The sequence below is a fragment of the Theropithecus gelada genome, chromosome 8 (genome assembly GCF_003255815.1).
Source record: "Theropithecus gelada isolate Dixy chromosome 8, Tgel_1.0, whole genome shotgun sequence".
Classification (NCBI taxonomy): Eukaryota; Metazoa; Chordata; class Mammalia; order Primates; family Cercopithecidae; genus Theropithecus; species Theropithecus gelada.
Window position 1 is genome coordinate 134,310,071 of NC_037676.1, and position 25,295 is coordinate 134,335,365.

General features: G+C 42.2%; 1 protein-coding gene across 1 annotated transcript in view; it reads right to left on the minus strand.

Annotated features, from left to right (window-relative positions):
- Positions 1-83: 83 nt before the first annotated feature.
- Positions 84-25,295, minus strand: part of HHLA1 (HERV-H LTR-associating 1) — a 38,348-nt gene continuing 13,136 nt past the window's right edge. Inside the window, exons 7-16 of the mRNA XM_025395076.1 lie at positions 22,729-22,812; positions 21,065-21,121; positions 20,873-20,959; positions 18,585-18,833; positions 15,873-16,118; positions 14,619-14,687; positions 14,180-14,254; positions 9,454-9,607; positions 4,219-4,301; positions 84-2,614 (exon numbers count right to left, since the gene is read on the minus strand). Coding sequence (XP_025250861.1) covers positions 2,571-2,614; positions 4,219-4,301; positions 9,454-9,607; positions 14,180-14,254; positions 14,619-14,687; positions 15,873-16,118; positions 18,585-18,833; positions 20,873-20,959; positions 21,065-21,121; positions 22,729-22,812 — 1,148 coding nt within the window. The 3' untranslated portion in view covers positions 84-2,570. The remainder of the gene's footprint in view (positions 2,615-4,218; positions 4,302-9,453; positions 9,608-14,179; positions 14,255-14,618; positions 14,688-15,872; positions 16,119-18,584; positions 18,834-20,872; positions 20,960-21,064; positions 21,122-22,728; positions 22,813-25,295) is intronic.

Consider the following 25,295-nt stretch of genomic DNA (forward strand, 5'->3'; position numbering starts at 1 on the left):
GTCTCTCTTTTTCTTTCTCTTGACAACTTAGCTGGTCTTCTGGGCATGAATGAAATAAACAGAAATACGCCTGCACCTTTGCTACCTGGAAGAATGCAGTTTAATGACGTTACGCATGTAACTGCACAATCTCCTTCATCAGAGCAGATACAGTCACTGTCCCATCTCTTTCACCTCATCTGTTAACCACTGGTGGCCACATATGCACAAATTAGTAGGAGCTCCAGATCAGTAGCACCCCCTGAGGCTTTCTTATTGCCCTAGCTATCCCCTAAATCAGGACACATTCAGCTCAGAAGGGGTCAAACCTCCTATGAACTCCAGGAGACCAGTTGGACTCCAGGCAGTGGTCAGCCACTCCTGGGCCCTGTTTTCCTCTTGCCATTGCTGCTGTTGTGGCTGATGGTGTGACTGCAGAAAACTGGCCCCAGGGAATCCTCTGAGCCTTTGTTCTTGATGCTAGGTAAGATCCCTGCATAAGCCTCAGAGGTATTCCGCATTTGAGCTTCTTAAAGTTTATAGTCATGCTCAGTTATTATTCCCAAAGTATGGGGTAACTGGGTCCACATGGGTTTCCCCACAAGTGAATAGCCCCAGTCTTGGGCCCAAGCCATCCATCCATTCTTCACCTTCCTTGATGATAAGTTACTTTTTGGGGAACCTTGAGGACCCTTCCCTGTCAAAGTCCTTAATTAATATCCATGCAAGGGTTCAATCAAGTTAACCCATACTCAGTGAGTTTGCTTGGTTTCTATTCAGGTGGAAGTCCCTTTGCCTCTCAGAAAATTTGCTGTATCCTCTTCATCTTTGCAAAAGTCATGACGACATATATTTGTGAGCCTGACATTTGCATAACTTGGAGAGTCTTTCAAGTGTTCTGGAGAATAAAAAGAAATCTTTCTGCGTATGATTAGAAAGAGAAATGTCTAGCTGCTCCTCTCTCCAATGTCCAAGTTCTACCTCCCCAGGTACCCTGTGGTTCACAGGAGTGCCAGGGCACTCAGGGGTCTTCCAATGGGGGAAACTGTTTTCTACTTAGATGAACAGAAAGTGACTTTCCTCACCCAAGGGCAGCCATGGATCACAAAAGGGTAAAAAAACTGATGGCCCAACAGAGTCCTAAGGCAAGAGAGTGGAGAAGGAGCACTAAGCACATCAGGAGAAAAGTTGTCCCTGGTAATGAGGAATAATGAGTCTGTGCAGGGCCACTAGAGAGAGCACACGTGCTTTACATGGAGACTTAGCAGACAGGGATACCGGAGCAACCGCAAACCTGAACATAGTGAAAAAGGAACCTGATGCAATGAAGGTGCCACCTCAGTATGTGGGGATGCAGAAGAAAGTTGACTCCACAGATAAGCTCAAACCCTGCACCTTTCAAAGGAAGGCCTGGTCCTTGACCAGCTCCTGGGGAATCCCCTCTAGACCCTTGGAATATCATGCCTGATGAGTGTCTCTTGTACCCGAGGCTTTGTGCCATGACAGATAGTTTATGTTAACAATGTGATTTATGGCGGGGCCTTAGGTCATGCAGTACCAGCTTGACCTCTAGAAGGACTGGAGACTGAATAACTAAGTTTAGCCATGCAGGCCATGAAGGCACTCCATACGTACTCCATACCCCCACATATCCCCTGGACACCAAAACTTGGATGAGCTTTCCTGGCTGACAATACTCCATATGTGTTGTTAAACATTGTTGCTGGGAGGATTAGATGCTGACTGTGCAACCCCACTGAAAGCTTGTGCCTGGGCTCTCTTGGAATCTCTCTAGAGGTGCCTCTCACCTTTGCTGCTTTTCATCTGCATTCTTTTGCTGTAATAAATGCTAAACGTGCATATAACAGTTTTCCCGACCTCTGAGTTCTACTCGTGAATCATTGAACCTGAGGGTGCCCGTGGGGACCTCTGAATCCAGTGGGTCACACAGAAGAGGAATCAAGACAAGATGTCAATGGAAAGAACTCTCTAAACCTCCTCCTAATGATAAAGTTTTCATTATTGCCCACTTAAGGGGGCTTGGAAGATTATATAGTTCCCATACTATGGCAGATCTGATTGGTCGTACATGTTTTAGTTAACTGTATAGAAACAGTATATGTGAATCTCTCTACAGTATGAATTCAATTTTAATTTATGCTTTTGTTGTCTTTCAAAAGTCTCAAGTTTAAGTCACCTCAGGTATTATGTCAGATTCTCCCTGACTGAACTGGTTTGTGCAGGCTAGGGTGCCCACACATCCCCAGTTTTTAAATGGTCAGGGTTGCCTCAAGCATTGTAGGAGTTTCTTGAGCATGAACACTAGATTTCCATGACTTTGAAGCAGGCAAGGAGTCCGGCGTTACTGTATTAATTGTGAGGCCTCTAACAAGAAACCTTCTGCCTTCAATGTTTTGCACATATTCACAGGAGGGGGAAAATGCTACTTCCAAGAATAACCACTTTAAATTAATTGATGATCTAGTTGGAGCCTGGGTGAATTCTTCAAATGTAGCCCACTTGGGAGAAGAGCCAGGGTGATAGCGTATTCCCTGAAGTCACTGTTATGCCCTAGTGTTATTTTCAAGGTCTCACACAGACTTGCAGATATTCTCAAGGCATTTTTGCTTTAAGGCTGAAAAAAAAAAGCAGAAGAAGAAGGAACTCAAGGTACTGAGACATAAACACTGTAGAGACATAAATTAAACCCTGTTGGCACCCACAATGGTCTAGGCTCTTCTGGAGAGCAAGTGTGGGGCAGGGCACTGGACAGGGGTCACTAGGGGTGAGCCTCAGAGGGTGGAAAGGACTCGTGCAAGACCCCATTGCTAGTTAGCAGCAAACTCGAGTGCGGAGCAGCCCCTATTTCTCCATTCACTGCCCAGTGCTCTTTTCCAAAACCCAGCTGTATCTAACACATCTCTACAGCTTGTTCGAGGCTAATTTAAACTCCTTAATAAGTTGTTCAGTAAATGTAATATGTTGTGTGCACAGAGACTTTAATGTGGCAAGGACAAAAGAACTATTGAATTATGTTTTTGCAAGATTTCCTATTTCCTCTCCTTATACCAGATAAAGGGATTTCTGTCTTTGATTTCTGACCAACCCCCATCTCCATTCCTAATGCCTGTATTTTTTCTTTTTTTTTTGGTCATGTAATGCAGGATGAAGGTGATGATAGAAAGAGAAGACAGGAAAGGTGAGATGGTGGACTTGCATAAGAAACAAGGACCCTGTGTTTGGGAAAGAAAAAAATAATGGAGGCAGAAGGAAAGCAAAATAAGCAGAAGAGGTAAATGGAAACACAGAGAAGAGCCAGAAAGCCTGATTTTAGGAGAGCTACTGAGTGATAAGTTGAAAAATGAAATAAAAAGAGAAGTTTTAAGATGATAGCTTGTGAGAAGTGAGAAATAGTGGAGGGCAGAAAGAATAAGAAGGGTTTCTAAGAAGTGTTGACATGGATCCCAGGTATCCCAGCTGGTATTCTTCAGGACACAAATGGAAATATTGGGTTGTTACATACACTGTTTTGTTTGCTTGTTCAAATGTAAAGCATTGCCAAGACTGAGCCCTATGAGCACCCGGCTTATATCTGGGTTATAGTAAGAAGGGATTTTCCACACAGTTTAATGTAATGCCATGATATTTAGAAGACCAGAGTCCCTTGAGGTAGTTCAGGTAGATGGCATGATAAAATGGCCAAACTATTGGTTTTGGGACTTTGTTTGCAGAGGTGAGAGAAAAAAACAAAGCTGATACCTGGAATATCTGGGAATAAATGAAGCCTTGAAGCTACCAGGGACAAGAAGAGAGGTACCATAATGAAACATAAATTCTAGTACTTCACAGTGCCTTCATTTGCATGAATTATTTATATGCATTTTTCCTTCGGTCAATAATTTCAGTATTTGTGTGGGGGCTGTCCTTTGTTTTATTTTTATTTGTCTTTTTAGCTTACGTGGGAGCTCTGTGGCTAAGCGATTTGCCCGAATTTACACAGAGAGCAACAATGCTTGGTCAGGCTGACTCCTGCTGTGTTTTTCCCTTGACCTTATTGCAAACATCACACTGTTAGCTGAGAAAGAATAAGAAAAATCCTAGATGCTCTTTGCCCAAATTAATGAGGTCTAGATGGGCTACAGCATTCCGAGGACATCTGGGAATCACTCGGAGTTACGGGAACCCTTTTGTGTAATGCATTCACTGCAAAATTACAACATAGTCAAGCTGTGTACTTACTGTGCGAGTGGGACACCCTTTTCACCCTCTGACAGATATATGTCGCATTCTTCAGAAACCAGGAATAGTTTTCAAGACAGTATCTAAAGATTTAAATCAGAGCAAGGAGAGTGACTATCCTGTGATGGCTATTAGAAGACAACCAGAGTTTTAAAGGTAAGCACATAAACATGAACTATATGGCCAATTATTCACAGCAAGGAACCCTCTGCCCATCTTTAAAGGGTGTCAGAGGAGAGATAGGAAAGAAGGCTGGGTAGGAAGAAGTTCAGACTTTGGGACCAGCAAGACTTATTTTTAGCCCTAGCCCCACTACATACTAGGATGCATGACTTCAGGGTGATAACTTAATTCTCTGGACTTAATTTTCTCATATATAAATGAAAAGCAATGATAGAACCTATACTCGCAGGTTATATGAGGATAAGATAACATATGTAAAGTTCCTGAACAGTACCCAGCATACAAGAGGTGCTCAATACATGGTGACACTTGTCTGTTTGTTTACTTATTTATTTTAGTGGGAGATGAAGAGAGAGAGAGTGGAGTGCTGCTATCATTACTAGTGCAGTAAACACTTTGCAAAATAACATTCTGTTCTTGGTCAGGGGCGGCAGGAGCTGCACCAAAGGGCTGTGGTGAAAAGATCACTCACCCAATTAATAGGAAGAAGAGTTTTCAGTGCAGGCTGTGCCAACTAGCTCATTGTATGACTCTGGGAATTCACTTCTCTTTCAATCTCTCACCTGATATGTGAGGAGGTTGAGCTAAACATTCTCTAATTTCTCTTCCGTCTCTATCATTCTGTGATTCTAGCACACCCTAGAGACTTGTGCAACTGATTGCTCAAGTCAAGCTTGTGGCAGAGATTTTCCAAGGCCTATCACCCCCAATTTATAGGAAAGTGCAAAGCTGAGGCAACTGAGGCACAGAGATTAAATGACTTCCCCAAGGGCTTTCTGGTGGTAGTGTTGGATTTTAACCCAGGTAACTCACTTTCTGCCAGAACACACTGCCATTCTGGTAGGCAATAAGATCAATATTTGAGTCAGGACCCTGCCAGGAAAACAGGACTTGGTGGTTCTATAGAGGGACTTTAATATGGTGAATCAGTGATAAAGGGCTGAAAGAACCAATAGGGGAAGGTGTGTTAACCCCACATTAGCAGCCACAGGGAGTTGCTAGGCCTAAAGGGACGGACGGAGAAAGTATTGTGGCCAAAGCACAGAGGGCAATGGCCTCTGGTGGCAGCTGGGACCACAGAGCTGAGGCTGTCATGAGGAGTCCTTGTGGAAACCGGAACCACAGAGGAGATAGAGCCACTCCTGGAAATATTGCCCAAAGCAGAAAGGCAGGGGGAGAAATTCCCTGGTTTCTCCCTTCTACTGCCCTCCAACCTCCTCTCAGTATCTTCTACGGGATGAATTCACAGGAATTCACAGGCAACGTGTTCTGGGAAATGTAGTTTGCACAAGTCAGTCCCCTTTCATTAAAGAGCCAACTAGAGAAAGGGCAGGAAATGGAACCAAGTGTGAAGAGGTGAGTGATGAACACATCCAGGATGCTTTTTGTGAGCCTACAACCTGTACTCTTACGGAGACCTTTCAAAAGTTCCAGAGATGGGATGTCAAGGTTGGCCAACTCAGCAGCTGACATGGCCACTAGACATCTGGTTAGCACAGTTACAACACGTCAAGTGTGCTAGCAATGGGATTCCCACTTGGCTGTGGGAGTGGACAAGACAGCAAGCACAACAGTGTCTTAATCAGCAACCACCAAGCGCAGCATTCCAGGTACCGTGCAGGAACAATTCGAGACATTATTTCATTTCATTTCATTTCATTTTGTTCTCACAACGCTGTCCATGTAAGTAATAATGCTGCTACTCTCTTATATGAATGGTGCCCCTGGAGTTGTGCAACATGTGGCCTAGAATGTAGGCAGGACTATACCCATTTTGCAGATGAACAAACTGAGGTTCAGAGATTGAATGACTAGCTCAAGACCACATAGCTTGTAAGTGGCAGAGACTAAATTTAAGCCCAGGCCTGCTGGCTTCAAGCCCTGCCCTCTCTATAGCACACTAAGCTACCTACTAGCTTTGGGGGCCCTGGTTATACGGTCGAATACTATTCCTTCTTAGCTAGTGTAACAATCTGTGAGTCGTACTTTCTAACAACAGCAACAAAACTTCTTAGAAAGCTTCTGTGATAGAAGATATCAAGCAACTTTGGGACATGATCTGCTTCAGAAGTTCATATTGCTACATGGACAACATCATCCAAACTAAGATGCTCTGTGAAACTGCCAAGTGTGAGACCAGGAATTAAGTTGCAGCAACCACAGAAACATGACCCACACCTTCATGAGCCAAAAAGCTGCCATTCTGTGCCTGAATTCACTCTGAGAGGGTACACGGCTCTCAGGATGAATGGGAATCTTGCCTGTATGATCAGGAGAGAAACTATTTAAACACGACATGTCCCATCCCCAAGTTTTCTGGCAGAGGCATCGCCTACAAGTGGTAAACGAGCAATAGATAAATGCCCATGGTTATTACTTTACAGGGGATGGAGTCAAAGTCCTGTTCATAACAAGAATATATATTCCTCACATGGACTGGAGAAGGCATTTCCTTGTGGAAAAGGCTAGATGGTTAGAAGAAAATCAGTTGTTAAGATGGCCTATTTTGTTCAGCTTCTGTTCTTCAGGGCAGACTTAAGCAGCAACGCCATGGTTAGGATGGGCTGAAACTAGTGTTGAAGCACCCATTATCACACCAGCCCCTTGTAGGTATGTCTATCTAAATTCCTAGCATACCAGAGCTGCTGCACACACTGTGGAGTCAGCAGCAGCCTGAATAGAGGAGGAGCCATGGACACTTGAGTGGGGCCTGAGGTAGCAAAGTTTGTAAGTCACCAGGGACTGTGGCTTTGTTATCCTCCAAGGAGTGTGCCGCAAGAATGGTTCTGGGGGCCCTAAATAAGAAAGATTTCAAGAGATGACCCTGGGAGGGAGATGATGTGAAGAGAATGGGAGTTTAGAGTATCTCAGTTTAAAAATGGACAGGATTTACAGGGCTGGACTTCAAGAATTCTGTTTTATTTACTCTGAACAAGAAGAGAGTAGAAAGCTTGGAGAAGGGACAGATGGAGCTCTAGAGTGAAAGTCAAAGAGACCATATAATAGGTGACCCAGGTGCTTAAAAGGCAAGGTAGTCCTGAATAGGGACATGCCAGAGACTTGGTCTCCTATCTTTGCTGTAGCTACATTGAACATCTCAGTGGTCCTTAGATGCTCCAGGCTGCCCATCACTCCATCTTTGCAGGTGCTATTTCTTTTGCCTGGGAAACTCCTATTCCTCCATAAAACCCTATTAATTATTTCTCCTGGGATCCCATAGCATGTTATTCAAGCCTGCTACAGCACTTGGCAGCTGCTTTGAAATTTGTCTTTTTACATTGCCAACTTTCCCACCAGTGTTTTTTTGTTTTTTAATCACAGAGCCTATGTTCAACAAACATACTAAGTAATGCCACCTCCCCTACTCTAGTATTCTTGGCCTATATTCAGTGTATGAGTTTATGGAAAAATTTACTCTTCAGTGAAAATACACAGAAAAGAAGGGACAAGCCCAAGCAAACAGGTGCTTCGTTGCTCTAAATTTAAACTCAAACTTCTCTCTGAAAATGTATGCCTTTTTCATTTATTCATTCAGCCATTATTTGCAATATGAATGTTTTCAAATGTGATATTTTCCAACGGGATATGATTAACAGGTTTTTGCCTGGTTACGTGACTTGGTTCTATTACCTGTAATACTGTATTTTGATTTGTGTTTATGACCATTTCTTCCTTCCAACTATGAAAGCCTCAGTTTCTGAGGCTATTTCTGATTCACCTCTAGATCCCATGGCTTAGCACAGAGCATCACAGATATACAGCAGAGACTCAATACACGTTGTTGGTTAAGTTAGTGAGTAAAAGATATCCTAAAGTGGGCTTATCCTAGACAATACAGAAAGTATTGTTGTGCAAGTTTTTTTAAGAATAAACCTGTGCTTTGGGCCTATGGGTCTTGCTTATTGCCCTCTGTGAGTGGAGGAAATCTTCGTACTGACTGGGGGATCAAAGATTGCAACTGGAAAGGGGTGATGGAAAATGGCTGCCCACCTGGGCTTGAGACTCAGAGGCAGAAATTTTAAAAGCTAATGGATCTTGAGAGTAGTCTTTGAAAATAACATTAAAGACATGAGAGATTGGTACCCAGACCACTGGAGCAGGAGTATTCATCTAGGTAATTTAGTTCTGGGTTTACAGCCAAGAATAAATCCCAGAAGAAAGAACAGTATGTCAGCATTGTAGGACAGAAAATGTCCATGCCTAGACCTTCTTAATATAAAACAGGGTCTGATTTTTAGTTTAAGTTTTCCAACTTATTTTGCTGGTGGGTGATTGGTAGGGATTTATGAAAGAACTGGAATTTAAATAGACATATCTTCTAATTGTTCTCTCCTAGCAAATCTCACCAGGCTGAGGGCATTTGGATTAAAGAACCACTCAAGATCCTCTGCATAATTCCACTTGACATGACACAAGTCAACTTAACTCAACACAACACAACTCAATATAGCTTAATTAATCTAAACTCAACACAGCTCAACTCATCTCAACTCATTACAACTCAGCTCAACTCATCTCATCACAGCTCAACTCATCACAACTCAAGTCATCTCAACTTAATACAACTCAAGTCATCCCAACTCAACACAACTCAGCTCATCTCAACTCATTACAACTCAACTCAACTCAACTCATCTCAACACAATTCGTCTCATCACAACTCAATTCAACTCAACTCATCACAACTGCAGTAATCTCAACTCATCACACCTCAAGTCATCTCAATTCAACACAGCTCAACTCATCTCAACTCATCACAACTCTAATTCAACTCAACTCAACTCAACTTCAATTCAACTAAACTCAGTTATACTTACTGTGTCAGGCACTGCACTCGGTTCTGGGGACCAGCTATGAATGAGATTCCATCACAAATCTCAAGGATGTGACTGTCTAGTAAAGGACTCACTGGAGAGTCCCTTTCCTTGAGGTACCCCCTGCCACCTGTCTGTGGATTGCTTATTGCCTGACTGCCTTGTGGCCTGCAGAAAAGCCACACAAAATAAAAACTATAAACATTGGACCTGAAAAGAAGCCACTAGGCCAGGTTACCTCATGTCCTCTGTCCTGGGACTCCTCTGGCCCATGCAGAGGCATTGCTGGAAGAAGTGGCACAGCTCCATCAGGCATGGATTGAGCCTCTGAATAGCCAGAGTGAGAGGAGCGGCAGCCATGGCTCCCACCTTGAAGAGCGGCTGAGGACACCCTAGAAGATGCAATCCCAGACCAATCAAATCAGTAAGAGTTTAGCAAGCATCTTCTCTTTGTTAAGCTCTGCACCAGGTGAGTATAGTCTTGTCCTGATCTCAGGTAGCTCTGAGACAGTCAGGTAAACATAGCATTCCTCACCATTACCCAATAAAGCCACTGTGAGAGTTTTAAGAGACAGGTGGAAAGAAGGTGGTGATCAAGTTCCTGGAGGAAAACAGAGATAGTTTCACTGAAAAGCAAATATTAAACAGAGATCTAAGACGTTGAACAGAAATGCATCAGGTGGAGGACATTTCTGATGTCAGGAACAGAGCATACAATGACTCTGCATGATGTAAGGGGATGACTTGCTGAGGGGGATTGGAGAAAACTTTGAGTATGGGGGTATGAAGTATGTATATGCATGTGTGTGCACAGGGTACATGTGTGTGCATGTGTGTGTATATGTGCATGCATGTGAGAGCATATGGATATGTGTTTGCCTGTGTGTGAGCATGTGTGTGCATGTGCATGTGTATATGAGTTTAAGAAAGAAAGAAGGAAGGGCAGGTTGAAAGATGAGACTGGCATGCTGGGTCACTGGAGAGTCAGGCTTTGAGTTTGTGAGTTCTCTGTTTCCATCAAGTGAAAGTTAATTATGTTTCCGTGAACCAGATTTTTCAGTGTTGTTTAATTTTTAGTTTTTAGGAGAAGGAAGGCCAAAGATAAAAGAAGGAGAGAACAAATTAGTTTTAATGAAAATTCCAACTCATTGGGATCTACTGAGGCTCAGAAAGCTATCTATGGGTACACCTACATTTCTTTACTGGAAAATAGGAAGACCCATCCCTATCGCATAGGACGACTGGAAGGATTAAATGAGACAATTTATTTAAAGTATATTGCATATTGCAAAGTTGTTGGCATGAAACAAACAATAAATAATAGCAATTATTATTATTATTATTTATTAAAACAGTATTGAGCTCCACTGCAAGCTAAGCACTGGTGACAGCCACTAGAGCTACCGCAATGAATAAGAAGAAAAAGGGCCTTCCTCTCACAGAGCTTACTTTCTAGGGACTAGAAGGTTATATTACAACATTACTAATAACCTTCCAACAAAGGTTCACTAATCACTATCAGGAAAAATTATCTAAAACCTGGAAATAAACAAAAAGGATTACTGAATATTCTTTTAATGCAGTTTTGGTTATTGTCTAGCAGACTCTCTGGGGACTGTCTGGGTAAAAAGAATTGTGCACCATTAATTGACTTTCTATTGAATGCGTGATTTTACAACTATCAAGAGGTAGATATTAACTGATAGCAATATAAATAATTCTTGTCTAAGAGCAATGCTAATGATTTCTGTCCATAGCAATGTAAATGAATTTTGTCTGGTAGAGGTGCAATTGATTTTTGTCCAGTAAAAAAAAAGAGTTTATTGCTGTGGGATATCAATTCATTTGAGAATTCCTTTGACTGACTACATAAATCTTTTTCCCTCAAATTTCGCATTGAACCAATCTTCACATCTTTCTGGTTTCCTCATTATTTAATGAGTTCGATAATATCTTTGACATGTTGACATGTGCTCATTTAATATTATTCTGTCATGTTTGAACATTTTTCAAAATTATAGTTTATCAGTAATTACTTATTTTTATTTTTTGTTTCTTGTAGAGATTTCTTGCTACGTTGCCCAGGCTGGTCTGAAACTCCGGGGCTCAAGTAATTTTCCCACCTCAGCCTCCCAAAGTGCTGGAATTACAGGTATGAGCCACCACATCTGGCCAGTAATATATTTATTTAAGTGAAGAAGGGGCTCATAATGTTAGCAGATGACTTTTTAAAAAGGTAGAAAGAAAATACTTTATTCTGAGTTAACTAGAACATAAACCCTCCAGAACATTGATCAATTTGATCAATGTGCCCCGACTTTTTCTCTATCAGTTATTGAGCAGTTGCTATGTATCAGACACTCTCTTAAGATCTTTGCCTACATTATTTTATCTAATTCTCATAAATCTTGTAAAGTAGACATCAGAAGTATACAGAAGAGGACACAGAGGGTCTGAGTAATTCTGCAGTTGTATCAGTTATGCAACAGAGAGTAACTCCAGCAAGGTCTGACTCTGAAGCCTGTGCTCATAACCATCACACTTCACTACTTGAAGATAATTAACATTCCCAAGGCTTGATTTCCATGCCCCTTGCCCCGTCCCATCCCATCCGTCCTTCTCTAACTCAGGAAATGATACTTGGGATATCCACTTAGTTGCTCAAACTTGGGCATGATTTTTGGTTCCCTCCTGTGCTCACTCCACCATCCTCTTGGGTTCCATCTCCTAAATATCTTCCAAGTCTCCCTATCCACACAGTCACTTCCACTTTCCAGTCACCATCACCAGTGGCCATCATTAGCACAACAGTCACCTCGCAAGTTTCCCTGCTCCCAGCCTCTCCCGTTCCTCCCCATTCTGCAGTCAGAGAAACCTTTCTGCAATGCAAATCTGATCACATTACTTTCACTTGCCTCAGAATTCTACACTCCTTGACATGGTGACAAAGCCCTGTTAATCTTACTCTTTGCTACTTCTCTAGCCTCATTCCACACTACCCTCACCTTCAGCACCTCCAGCATCAGTCCTTTTAAGGTATAGTGCCTTTGCTTGAGCTATGCCTTTGCTTAGAATGCACCTTGTTCAGATGCCACATTCCCAATCAATAAACTCTTGAACCATCCCCTCACCTGAAGGTAATCTCTTCCTCTCTGGATATACATAGTTTCTACTTCTCCTAAGAATCTAGCCACTTTTTTTCTCAATTGCAGCTTTTTTCTTTTCTTCACATGTGGTATATCTTCGGAAAGGTGACACGAGGTGTGGAATAAGCACAAGCTTTGAAATTAGATCTGGGGTCACATGTAGTCTCCTTTTATATGTAGAACTCACCATAATTCCTTAATGAGATATTGCCTCTCCTGCAGAATTATTGTGAAGAGAAAGTAAAAATAGGCCTCGCATAGTGCCTAGCAGTACAGTAGGAGCTCAATAAATATTTATTAAATGGATGAATGAGTGGATGCCAAATATTCTGTGGCATGATTTTTTTTTTGGATGAACAGAATAAGTTACTGAGAAATGCAAGAATCCCTTTAATTTACAATTGTATTTTTCACTACATAGGTAGATAGATAGATGACAGATGGATAGGCAAATATCTATGATACAGAAGTTAAGAAATAATGATAACTAGATAGAAAGATAAATAGGTATGGATGGATAGGCGGGTTGATGAAAGGATGGATGGATAGATAGCGTGGATAAATATCTATTAGATAGATGACAGAGGAGTGGGTAGATTAATAGATAGATAGATATGGTAAATAACTATTAGGTAAGTAGATAGAGCTAACAAGAGAGACAGATAGATATACCTATACAGATAGCTATAGACACATGGATATAGATACAGATATAGATCTAGATATGGAAACAGACACCAATATAGATATAGATATAGATATAGATATAGATATAAATATAGATATAGATATAGTCATCCTGTTTTCTAAAACTCGGTCTCACAACTGCCTCCATCTGCACCACTGTGTTTCTTTAGAACTCCTGGGAGAAAAGGGATATAATTTCCTTAGTAGCACAATCACATCTTTGTGTCTGAAAGGTTCATTCACTATTCATTGCAGGCTGAGAGTAAGGCTGGGGCAGATCTAAGGTGACATGAAAAAGGAGAGGGGGCAGGGTCCAGCAGTTTAATAATGCCCTGTTGACATATGACTGGATGGTCCAGGAGCTGGTGTACAAAGGTATTCAGGAGTGGGAGGAGCCTGAGGACTCAAGCAGCTTTGAAGCACTCACTTTGTATCCATTTCTTTCTTATGGAAACTGGCTCAACAGAAAAGAGGAGAGTGAGATGTCCAAAAGCTGGAAAAATGCATCAAAAACCACAGTAACTCAAGTCCTCAGCTTCTGTCAGGAGTTCTGGAAACAGAGCTACAGTCCCAGGAAATGGTCTTTTTCTAGAACCATGAGAATTAACTGTGCAGGGATGGAAAGGGTAGGGTATCCCTTAACACAGAACAACAGGACATCACACCCAGCAAATGAAGTTGCATTTTGGAGTCATCTTTTTTATTCCTTCCTCCTTCACTGCTATCAACCCCGCTCATTGCAAGAGCAGCTTCTGTTTGCAAAGTGCCCAGCATGCTGCCCAATAGACAGTCACTCGATAAAAGTTGATTGAATTAAGTTCTACAGAGCTCTTTACTTCCAAACCACTTCCACAAACATTATCTTACTTAATACAAAACCTTGTGGGAAAGAAAAAAGAAACAGGCATTTTTAGTGCCCACAAAAATTGCAATTATTCTTGCTTTACAGTTGAGGGAACTGAATCCTGGAAGTTGAGTACTGGAGGCCACCTCACCAGTAAATGGCTGAGCTAAGATTTGAATCCCAGGAGTCTGATTCTAAATTTACCAAACAAACCTCTCTTTATTCTACTACAAGACCTTGTTCAAAATAAACACAAGCAATAGTGATAACTGGGCACTGGTACTCACTTGAAACTTGATGGGGTCTTGGGACCAGGACTGGCTCTTCCCCAGGGGTGAATGGCCACTCTGCAGAGAGATCACCTGCAAAGGGCAAGAATGGCCTTCCAGAAGTAATGGAATTACCATGGGTGATACACACAGCAAGAAATTTATAACATCTTAAAGATAAATCATTCTTGAAATCTATAGGGAAATGATAGCCAAAAAAGGGGAAGTGATTTATGCAAGACCACACACGGCAATTTAGCAGCATGGCAAGGCTTATAAACTAGTTCTCCTGACTCTTTTCCTGCAGGAAACAACAAAGCACAATAACTTGCTTAGATTGCTTACTGGTACCCCATCCCACCACACCCTTGTCCTCAAGCTTCCCCCCCCCCCCCCCCCCCCCCCCCCCAACCGCCCCTTCTGTATAGAGTTTCTCTTTCCCGCTGTGCATTCTCACCTGTTTGTGGATCTCTGGGGGCTGTTGCCTTGGTTGGACTTGGAGTCTGTGTGCCATGGGTGAATGCTCCTGGGAGGAGATGAGAGAGAGGTGAGCCTGCATCTCTTCTAGGGGGCCCTGAGGGAGAAGAGGACCAGGGCCACCAATCCTGCCCTATCCAACCAATGTCGGTTAAGCCAGGTACCAGGTAGGGCTTTAAGAAGCAGAGAGGAGTAAGAAATAGAACCCACAATGGAGTTTGAAAAAGGAAATGGAAAATTTCATCATGGCTGTGATACAGCATGATGGGTACCATTGGAAACCAGCTAACATTGGTAAGGTATGGTGACACAGAACGGGAGAGCGATGGTGTTGTACAGGAAGTATCCAATGTGGGTGCTCCTGGGCAAATAAAAAATGAGTTGCTTCTCATTCATTTGAGTCTTAGTGTACACCTTGCTCCATCCCACTCCAGATAAATTTCCTGTCATTTTCATGAGAGAGTATGGGCTCAGTTCAACAATTTTCATATCATGTTCATGAAGCCTTAGTTTAAGGGTCACTTCAGGACTCGATCCTTGCTGTTAAGATTCTGGCCTCTGGCAAAACCAGCAATACAGTCTCCTTGTAGGAGACGAGTGAGAGAGAAGCTCCAGCAGGCAAGTTCCCTCATATGGCTAAGTGGAAGGAAAGAGGTGAGGCTGAGAAACAGCCGAGGCACAGGTGATGGACACCCAGTTCGGCTGGGGCAGGTGACATCTACTCTGAGTCAAACAGCACAGCAGATCTGGAGGAGAGTGGGCTTTGCAGGCACAACAAAGAGGATATATAAAGACCAGGAGATGTGGGCAGTTAGCAGTGTGCTGTGGCTGGAGTCCAGAGGAGGAAGGTGGAGGGGCAAGGTGAGGCTGAGCAGCAGGTAGGGCGCATGCCTGGAATTTCAGGCCCGGGTCCATGCATTGTAGTTGTCATACTGCTTGTTAATGGACAATGAAACAGAGAAAAAGAGAAGAAATTGGGGAGTGGGATTACATAAAAGAGAGAGGAACTGGGGAATGAAAGAAGGAACTTCCATTCATCTACAGATGGGAACAAAGAGGTAGGGCAAAGGAAAGGAGAAGGAAGAGTTTGCTTCATGATCATTAATTATATTGCTTATATTTTCTTAGTTTTCTGTATGTGTGTTATATTCCAAAAATTTAGAAAGGTTATCAAAACACACAATGCTAACTTTAATTTAAAACAGGAGAGGTAGAAGTGGGCACCCTGTCTTACCTGAGGTAGGGCTGTCCTGGGATGGGCTGCCAGTTGTGGCCATTATCCCAGCAGGAGGCGCCAAAAGGCTCGTAGTGTACATGACTTCCTCGGCCCCTGCAGTAGTCGGTGGGGGAGAACGAGTTTCCCAGGGAGACCCTCCAGGTTTTTTCTCACCGATGATCTGAGCCCAGGGCACGGACGATATGGAAGCCCATGTCTGTCTGTCAACGGTCACCCACTGAGTTCTGGCCACCCTCCTGGTAGCTGCACATTCAAAGTGATAGTAACAGGGTACTGACATGCTTGACCACTTTGATTCAGATATGAAATTGTCGAGACATTGAAACCTTATCAAAGGGCAAATGCAATGTGCACCTGTAATATAGATAATCCAGGGGCTTAAACTTTACTCTGAACTGAAATAAATGGACCTAAATAAGCATTGTTTTTCCTAAGCACCAATGAACACACACACACACACACACACACACACACACACCCCTCTGAATCTCTAGGAACCCCAGCCATGGTGTTTGGGGGTCAGTTAGCTGTCTCTCAAATTGATTTAATACATTTCTAATCATGTGACATAGTGAAAAGATTTCGGGGTCTGAGGTGAGGAGATCCAAACAGATTAGTTGTGCCTCTGTCTCCTCCATAGTGTGAACTTTGGGGCAAATTGCTTAACTCCTTTTAGCTTCCTCATGAAAATGAGGATACCAGCATTAATAATAATACCTGCCCTCCAACATCACAGGATTGTTATTAGTTAGGACAAATCCTTGGCTCGTGCCTGGAATTTCAGCACTTTGGGAGGCAGAAGCAGGCAGATCACTTGAGGTCAGGAGTTTGAGACCAATCTGGCAAACATGGTGAAACCCCAGCTCTAGTAAAGATACAAAAAAATTAACTGTGCATCGTAGCAGGGTGCCTGTAATCCTAGCTACTTGGGAGGCTGAGGCTGGAGAATCGCTTGAACCTGGATAGCGGAGGTTGCAGTGAGCAGAGATCGAGCCACTGCACTCCAACCTGGGCAACAGAGCAAGAGTCTATCTCAAAAGAAGGAAAGATGGAAAGAAGGAAAGGAGAAAGAAAGAAAGAAAGAAAGGAAGGAAGGAAAGAAGGAAGGAAGGAAGGAAGGAGGGAAGGAGGGAAGGAGGGAAGGAGGGAAGAAGGGAAGAAGGGAAGAAAGGGAAAGAAAGAAAGAGAAGGAAGGAAGGAAGGAAGGAAGGAAGGAAGGAAGGAAGGAAGGAAGGATGGATCTTCCCTCATTGACCTTTTAAAAAATTGTTGGATGTTCTTACCTGTTTATTAACATAGTAGAAATTAAAGTCAGTTTTTTCAAGTTTTACAAAACTGAATTCTATTGAAGGATTTTACGTTTATAACTTAAGTTGAGGACAGTTGCTTTCTTTAAAATACTCAGATTTCTCAAACAGAACATGGTGTATTTCTTCATTTATTTAAATAGTCCTTTATTACTCTCATTAAAATCTCGTAGTTTTCTTTGTATAAAACCAGCACCTCTCCTTGTAGGATTATAGGTAGGCATTTTAATGATTTTTTCTTGTGATTAGAAATCACAAGTTTTTGTCATATTATCCTGGAAACTTTTCTGATTTTGTATAATTGTCATGATGCCAGCTATTGTGCTAATTTTCTGCAGTAAATGTGTTTTTCTATTTAATGGAGTTGGTTTCTTTTCCTCTACACCACCCAGTCATCCTTGTTTCCTAGCCTGCTGACACCTATCAATTCTTGTCTCTTGGGGAAGCCTGTGTCTCCTCTAGGCCGGGGTAGGAGCCCTCTCTGTGCCCTCTGTGTACAATAGTTCTTTGTAGGCTGGATCATGACTATTGGTTCACTTGCCTGGGCTCTCTCCTAGGTCTGAGAGCTCAGGAAAGAGAGAGAACTTTTGTAGAGCTGTGTTTTTAACAGCTAGCCTAGTGTCTGGACGGAAATGTGTTTTGATGAGTAAATAAATGAATGAATTCTGATAACTGAATGAATGAATTCTGATGACAATATTGTCTCAGTGGGGTCCATTGTTGGATCCCGCTGAGAAAATATTGACTCTTAATGAGCTACCTCCATTTTATATTATTTCCAAATAGGAAAAATAAGATAACCACGCCTTTTGTGTCTTTAGTGATGACACTGCTGATCATGTACTCAAGATGCTGGGGAGGCAGGAGCCTCCTGCAGGCCATTGGCGGCAGCTTTCCCACTGGTGTCAAGTCATTAACGTATTTTTGGCATCATTATCGAACCAGTTACAGACTGAACTAACCATGCCATAAAATATTGACTTCACTTCACCATTTCATGTGAATTTCGTGAGCGATATTGCTAAATACTTTGCTGAAATATGAATACTTTTACCACAATGCACTGTGATAATATAAGACAATAGCATTGAAGGAGGCTGGGTGAAGGGTACCGGGGAACTCTGTATATTATTTTCGCAACTTTTTGTGAGTCTTAAACTATTTCAGAAGAAAAAGTCATCAAAATACATATTAGAAGTACATTATGGCAATGGCATTTTCTGCCTTTGCTTGATCTTGTAGAACCCATACTGGCTCATATAGATCTGTTACTTAAGTAAGCTGAAGTGTAACTTCATTGATGGAGAAGGGATTGAGGTAAGGATTTTGCCTATATATGCGAGCCTAAAGGGAACAGGAGCCAGACACAGCAAGGGGAGGAAAGGGTGAGAATGCGTCTTACCCAAGGCTGGGAGAGTATGGGAGGCACTGACCCATGTGGCCGTGGCCCTGGCAGGAAGCTCAGGAGGCCTGTCTGTGCTCAGGGTCTCCCCTCTTTCTGAAGGAGCAGCTGTCTTTATCCAGGGAGAGGTCCTCAGAGCAGATGCCCAGGGTGTGCTCTGGGCCCAGCGTCGGGGGCTTGTACTTGGCAGTGTTTTCTGGCTTTTGGTTGTGGGCTTTGAAGTCCTGGCAGTTCCCCTGGTAGCTGCACCTTCAGGGAGGCAGTCAATGGTAACTTTAACATGCTTGACACTTTGGACATAAAAAAATGGAAAGGTCATTGGACAGCAAATATACTGAATGTGGAGATTCAAACCTTTCTCTGAACAGCATCAAATAAAACCAAAAGAAGTATTTCTCCTTGAATTTAAATTCAGATAAACTATCAATTTGTAAAAAAGTCTGTGATGAATCACACTGAACAGAATGCAAAGCTCTCAGGCTTAAAAGTATCAGGCATTTGCTATGTTTCCTAAACAGATCCTGATCCCTGTCAGAGCCTTTCTTCCATCTCCAGCCCTCAGCCACTCCAGGATTCTGGTACATGTCCCTGGAAGAGGAATTAGTCTCCTTCGTATGCCTTATGGACACAACTAAAAGCCAAAAGTGAAATTTGGGGGAATCAGAAGCTTCCAGACAGAAACAGCTTGAAAAATAGGCTCCCACAGAGTTAGCAGGAGAGCTTAATTCAGAGGGAAATCTATGCAGCATCCTTGGTTACTCCATGAAGGAAAGAAGAAAGTGGGATCAGGTATTAGTTTCACCTTATGTCTTCCCTAGGGAAGGCTCAAGTGGTGGCAGCAGTGGATATGAGGATGACAGGCTCCTATTAGCCCATAGGGTCCCTTCCTCTGGGAAGACAAAGACTGGCCTATAGTCTGGTGGGCAGAGCCTGTGTTGGATTTTGGCCCCCACCTCCCCTGAATGCATGTAGAATGAGAACTGTCTAATTACAGGAGTGGCCTTGCAGTCTCATTTCCTCTCTCTGCCCTTCTTCTGGGCCCATTAACACCCTGAGTGCAACACCAGCCTGAACCTTGCTCCCAGATCAACCAGACATGGGGCTAAGTACATCCAGCCCAACTATTACCCAGCCAGGGTACTTGCTTTCAGGCACATCAGCTTTAGCATCAGCTTGTAAATATGTTCTCTCTTCCTAGGCATTTGTTCTTGTTGAAGGAGCACAAAGTGGGAGAATTAATTGAGACCAGTGTGTGTGTGGGAGAGGGGGGTGGGGGGTGGGAATGTCACAGAAAGACTCTCCAAATAAATGAGATTGACTCAACCCTAAGATCTGTACTGAGAATCAGGCAGGTGAAGTCATTCTACCAACTGCCCATTTCATCTTCTTATCAAGTAGCCTTGTCCCACACAAACTGAGATTCCTTCTACAGCATAATCAAAAGAAGCCCTACAATAAATATAAAGCAAAGTAGCCCCTGAAGTGGAGTTGCAGATTTACTGTATCCTTCATTGCACTTCAAGAGAAAGTGATGAAGAGCCTACTATGTGCGAGGCATCAAGGGGAAGGCAGGCTGTGAGGCTGAAGGAAACTACTTCTTCTGCCTTCCAGTTCCATTCATTGAGACACACATAGAAATGTCAACTGTGTCGCAACCCGGAGTAACATAGAGTCCAAATGACATGCAAGTGCTGTGTTATGGGACGGTAGAAGATGAAGACTGACTTTGATTGGGGGATATTTAAAAAAGAGGAGGTAGTATCTAAGCTGCAATTAACAGGCAAATAGGGTTCTGAAATATGGAAAAGTAGGGAAGAAGTTTCAGAAGGAGACAACAGCATGACCATTTTGGCACAGAGGGGCATGAAGGTGGGTCATGGTTGGGTAGGGACTGGATATTACAGAGTGGCCAGGTCCCCAGCATAGAGTCACAAATTCAAATGTCTACAAAAACCAAGTAGTTAATATGCGAAAAAACGTGCAAGGCAATAGGGGGCAGAGAGGACTATGGAAAAGAGGGAAAAGGTGCCCTTCCTAGTGTGGGAATGAGGGTGGCAGCTACTCAGTTCCAGTTCCTTATTGCCATGTGTTGGGGGGAGGATCTAGAATTGCCAGACCTTTTGCAAGAGAATCCAGAAATTCATTTTTTTTTTTTAAATGGCGAAGTTCTCTGATTTTTAACAGTGTAGCTAAACACAACACCTGAGGGCAGCTTTCAGTTGCTAGTGTGCCAGGTGGGACCCTGGTCTGGAGAGTCTATGGGAGGAGTTTGGGAGGTTGGTACTCACCCAGCACACCAGACATGCCGCTGGTAAATGTGTAATTGATAATGGGGTATTTTTCCTCCATCTCCCAGAAGTCAGAAAGATTCCTTCCTGCAAAAATTACACCAACAGCATCAGATCTTGGGTTTCATCTGTTGGACAGTTTTGTCTATTTCTCAGCCCAGAGAGCTTGTCAAAGAATGTCTAGTGGTTTACCTGACTTTCCTGTCATCACACAGATGAAGATGCAATCTGATGCATTGCTTTGACTCACTGTAAGACAAACCAGTACACAATAAGACTTAGCAATGGGTTTGAAGCTGTAAATCTTTGATTGAAATGAAAATTAAGCTAAAAGTACCTAACTTAGGATAATACAGGAAAATAAGGCTGACTCTTTACTCTTAAGGCAGTCCTGATTTTCCGATTTCTTTATTTTATTTGGCTGGGTTTGGGGGATGGTGTAGTGGCTAAGGGCAGAGCTTCTGAGGTCAGCTTCCACAGTTACAACATCAGCTCTGCCACTTACTAGCTATGCAAACAAGAATGAACTGCTTGACCTCTTCAGGACTCAGTTTACCCCTTTATAAAATGGTGAAAATTCAAATCCCACAATCCCTTATTTGTAATTCCCAAATCCCCACATCTCTGTAAGGCAGCATGTTTTGTGTGAGCTTGGTATCAAAACTTGAAAAATATGAGGCTATGATAGTCTTTATCGATCCTACTTAGTGTAAAGGGCTGAACATTTTGCCAAATTACCCTTAACGTGTTTGATTATACTGGGCTTCTCTGGATGCTGTTGGAGAGGTTACATCAGGTATGGTGTGGTCACACCATTAGATCTTCAAAAGCCTGAAAACTTCTGAATTCCTAAATATACTTTTCTCTGACGATGCTGCCTAAAGGACTGTGGACATGGGGTTGCATGTCTCTCATAGGATTACAGGAAAATCCAAGGAGATAATGGGAGTGAAGCACTAGGTATGGTGCCCAGCAGATAGAAGAGCATGGTAGCTAGAGTAATCATTATTGTTATTATTAATGTATTACTATTATTATATACATTAGCATACTAACATAAGAGCACAGGCTAAGAGCCAGATCACCTGGTTTAGAATTCTGCTTCTGCAGAGTGACGTTGAGCAATTTACTTAACCCCTCTGTGACAGTTTCCTCACCTGTCAGGTAGGGATAAATATAGTAGCTGCCCCAAAAGGTTGTAGTGAGGATCCAATGAAAGAATACATGGAAAGCCCTTAGAATATTATCTGACACCTAATGGTAGCTGTTACTATTTCTCTTTCTCCCTTCCTCCTGCTTTTAAAACAGTAGCTGCTCCACAGTGCATCACACCATCTTTCTGCTGAGACCAGAATGATCCTTGCTTTTCAAAGTGGGTCCCTAAGGAAATGTGATTTTCCTGGGGGTTACATGAAACCACCTTATAAATGAGGTGTATGTTTCTTAACTGTACTCTAAACATGGGCTTAGGCTCCATATAGATTTAAACCTGAATTCTGGCACCAAATTTGAGTAAAATATTCAACCTCTCTGGATCTCAGTTTTGTCCTCCTTAAAATGGGGGTATATTGACCCATCAGAAGATGTTTTCTTGAGTCGGCCTACGTTCCTTTAACTTTTGAGCTTTGGATTCTTCCTCCAATTTTACGCATCCCAGAAATATGAAGATTTAAATATTGGTGTATTTATTGGTGTGGAAACTGGGCCACACTGATTATCTAAATAAAGATAACATGAAGGTTTCTGCCAGCCTAACCTATGGCAGGGGTTGGAGTGAGGAACATACTATGCTTGATTATCTACCACAACAGATGCTAAACCTCAAAATTACCAAAGTGTTTGCAAGATGAACACACCTGAGAGGATGGAGGTTGACTTAAAAATCTCTGTGAGGTAGCTGGTGGAATTTCCAATGATATCTACCAGTAGAGCTGTAAAATCTGCAAGACAAATTTAGGAGGTTTAAATTTCTGCTTCAGAGACAAAAGGAGAAAAGTATACTGTATGTGGATTTTTCAGAGTAGATTTTACAAGTTTGATTTAGTTTAGTGTATTGAGGAATATCAACAATGGTATAGAGAAATACTACTAATTCTAAAAAAGGAAAAGTCTTGATTTCAGGCCAGAGGTAAACTTTGGATCCACTGTTAAAATCTTTCTTCTTTTATTGTCCTCTCTCCCAACCCCTTCTCTACTAACATCTAAGAGCTAAGAAGGACCACATTGTTGAATAATGGTCTTTTTGGGGGGGTTTCCCCATTGTTTTACCTAACCGTTTTTTAGAATACCAACTCCATCTGATAGGAAGAGCCCCTCAGACAAGTAAGGTAAATTTACAGACTTGGGAGTTGGAAAATGAAAGTGCAATGTGAAATTTACTGGTGGATTATAAACTATGAACAATAGAGACAAGACACTTTATAAAATTATCACCAGGAACCTTTCCTTCTGCCCCCCTTTTAAGGGGACTCATGGTGGTGGTGGTGGTGGTGGGAAGTGGTGTCTGAGATAATTATTTTCAGCATTTCAGGTTATAGAATCGTTGTGGACTTTCTTTCTCAGCTGAGTTTGAACAGGGCCATTGCCTGACATGGTGGGCACCATTGACTGTGAAAATTCCTAATATTCTTCTAGTCAAACAGCTGCCATCTCCTTCTTTGTTCATTTATGGCTTTCCACAATCCAACACATTCTTGACTTCTAAACAAGGCGAATGTGTTTGAGGAGTCTCAGTCATTTTCTAGAGAGGAAGCTTCTTGTGTCCAATGGATGATTTCCCATCATACTGTGTAAATGCTCCTTTCACTTATTAATGGGATCATGAGTTTGGGCAGGAGCAAGCTAACTTGAAAATACAGAACCACAAGAGGTAGGAAAATGTTATGTGACAATTAGTGGAATGTGTAGCCAAGACCAACAGATGATGGGCACTACTATGTAAGAACCGAAGCCATGAGGTGCTCTTACTACCTCTGTACAGGCACATTTTAACCTCCTGGAGGGAGAACACCTATGCAGTATGTAGTATACCTATGCAGGTACAGACATCTGTATATGCAAACATGGGCACCCTCTTTCTCTGTCTTTTTTTTTTTTTTTTTTTTTTTGAAACTGAGTCTCGCTGTGTCGCCCAGGCTGGAGTGCAGTGGTACAATCTTGGCTCACTGCAAGCTCCACCTCCCAGGTTCACGCCATTCTCCTACCTCAGCCTCCCAAGTAGCTGGGACTACAGGGGTCCCCCACCACACCCGGCTAATTTTTAAATATTTTTAGTAGAGACAGGGTTTCACCGTGTTGATCTCCTGACCTTGTGATCCACCTGCCTTGGCCTCCTTCTCTGTCTCTTTAGACCAGTCTGTTCTTAGTCAATTGTGGAAACTGAGGAAGGGTATTATCTCTTAGTCATTCCATATATTTTCTTCCTGCTTCTAAAAATTCTCCTTTGTTTATTACTCCATTTATCTAATAAATATTCATTGAGCATTAGCAGTGTGCCATACCCTTACTAGGTACTGGAGAGTTGTGTAAGACATACAGAAGAAGTTGAGGTTAGTGGGGAAGCAAGATTCATAAACAGACCAATAAAATGCAACTTGGAAGTCATTATTAATCTTGCATAGAAGCTATGAGCATGGCTTTGAAGCCACACACAAAACATGGAGTCCAGGTTTTGCCCAAGGCTCAGAGACATGATGTAACTTGTCCAAAGTTCCAGAGGACGTGGCAGAGCTTGGATTTCACTTGAGGTCTGCCTTGGGCTGAAGCTTCCACTATTCCCAGTATTCTTACCACCACTCATGAAACCTCTTGCTCAATGCATTTTGTCAATTCTCCCTTTAGAACTGTTTTCACAATCTGCTTTTTAGGCTTGGGAGAAAGCCAGTTATTATTAACTCAAAGATATTCTTTGCATTTATGAAAGTTTGAATTATCTAATTTACTAGCAATGATCAAAATGAATGATTCATGACTACCTTCATACATAAATAGAAGGTAGAATTAAGAAAACCTTTTTACCTATCATTTTGGTAATGATTTAAGACTGTCTCTTAACACTCAGTGTTGGCAAATGTGAGTGGAGAAACATAGGCATTCAAACATTGTTGGTAAGATTGTAAACGTATGCAAGACTTTTAGAAGACATTTTAGCAATTCAGATCATTATAATATTGTTTCCCTGTCAGCCAACAATTCTATTTTGAGGGCTTTATTCTGCAGAGGTAATTGGGCAAGTATTCTAAGTGATTTTACACAGGTGTTCATCACAGCCTTGTTTATAATTGCAAAAATATGAGGAATTAGCCAAGTTTCCAACAAGAGGAGACAAATTAAATAAATCATGGTACATTCTGTCAATGAATACTAAGAATTCATGTGAAGGATGAGGCATACTTGCATTCACTGGAATGAAATGGATTTTTAA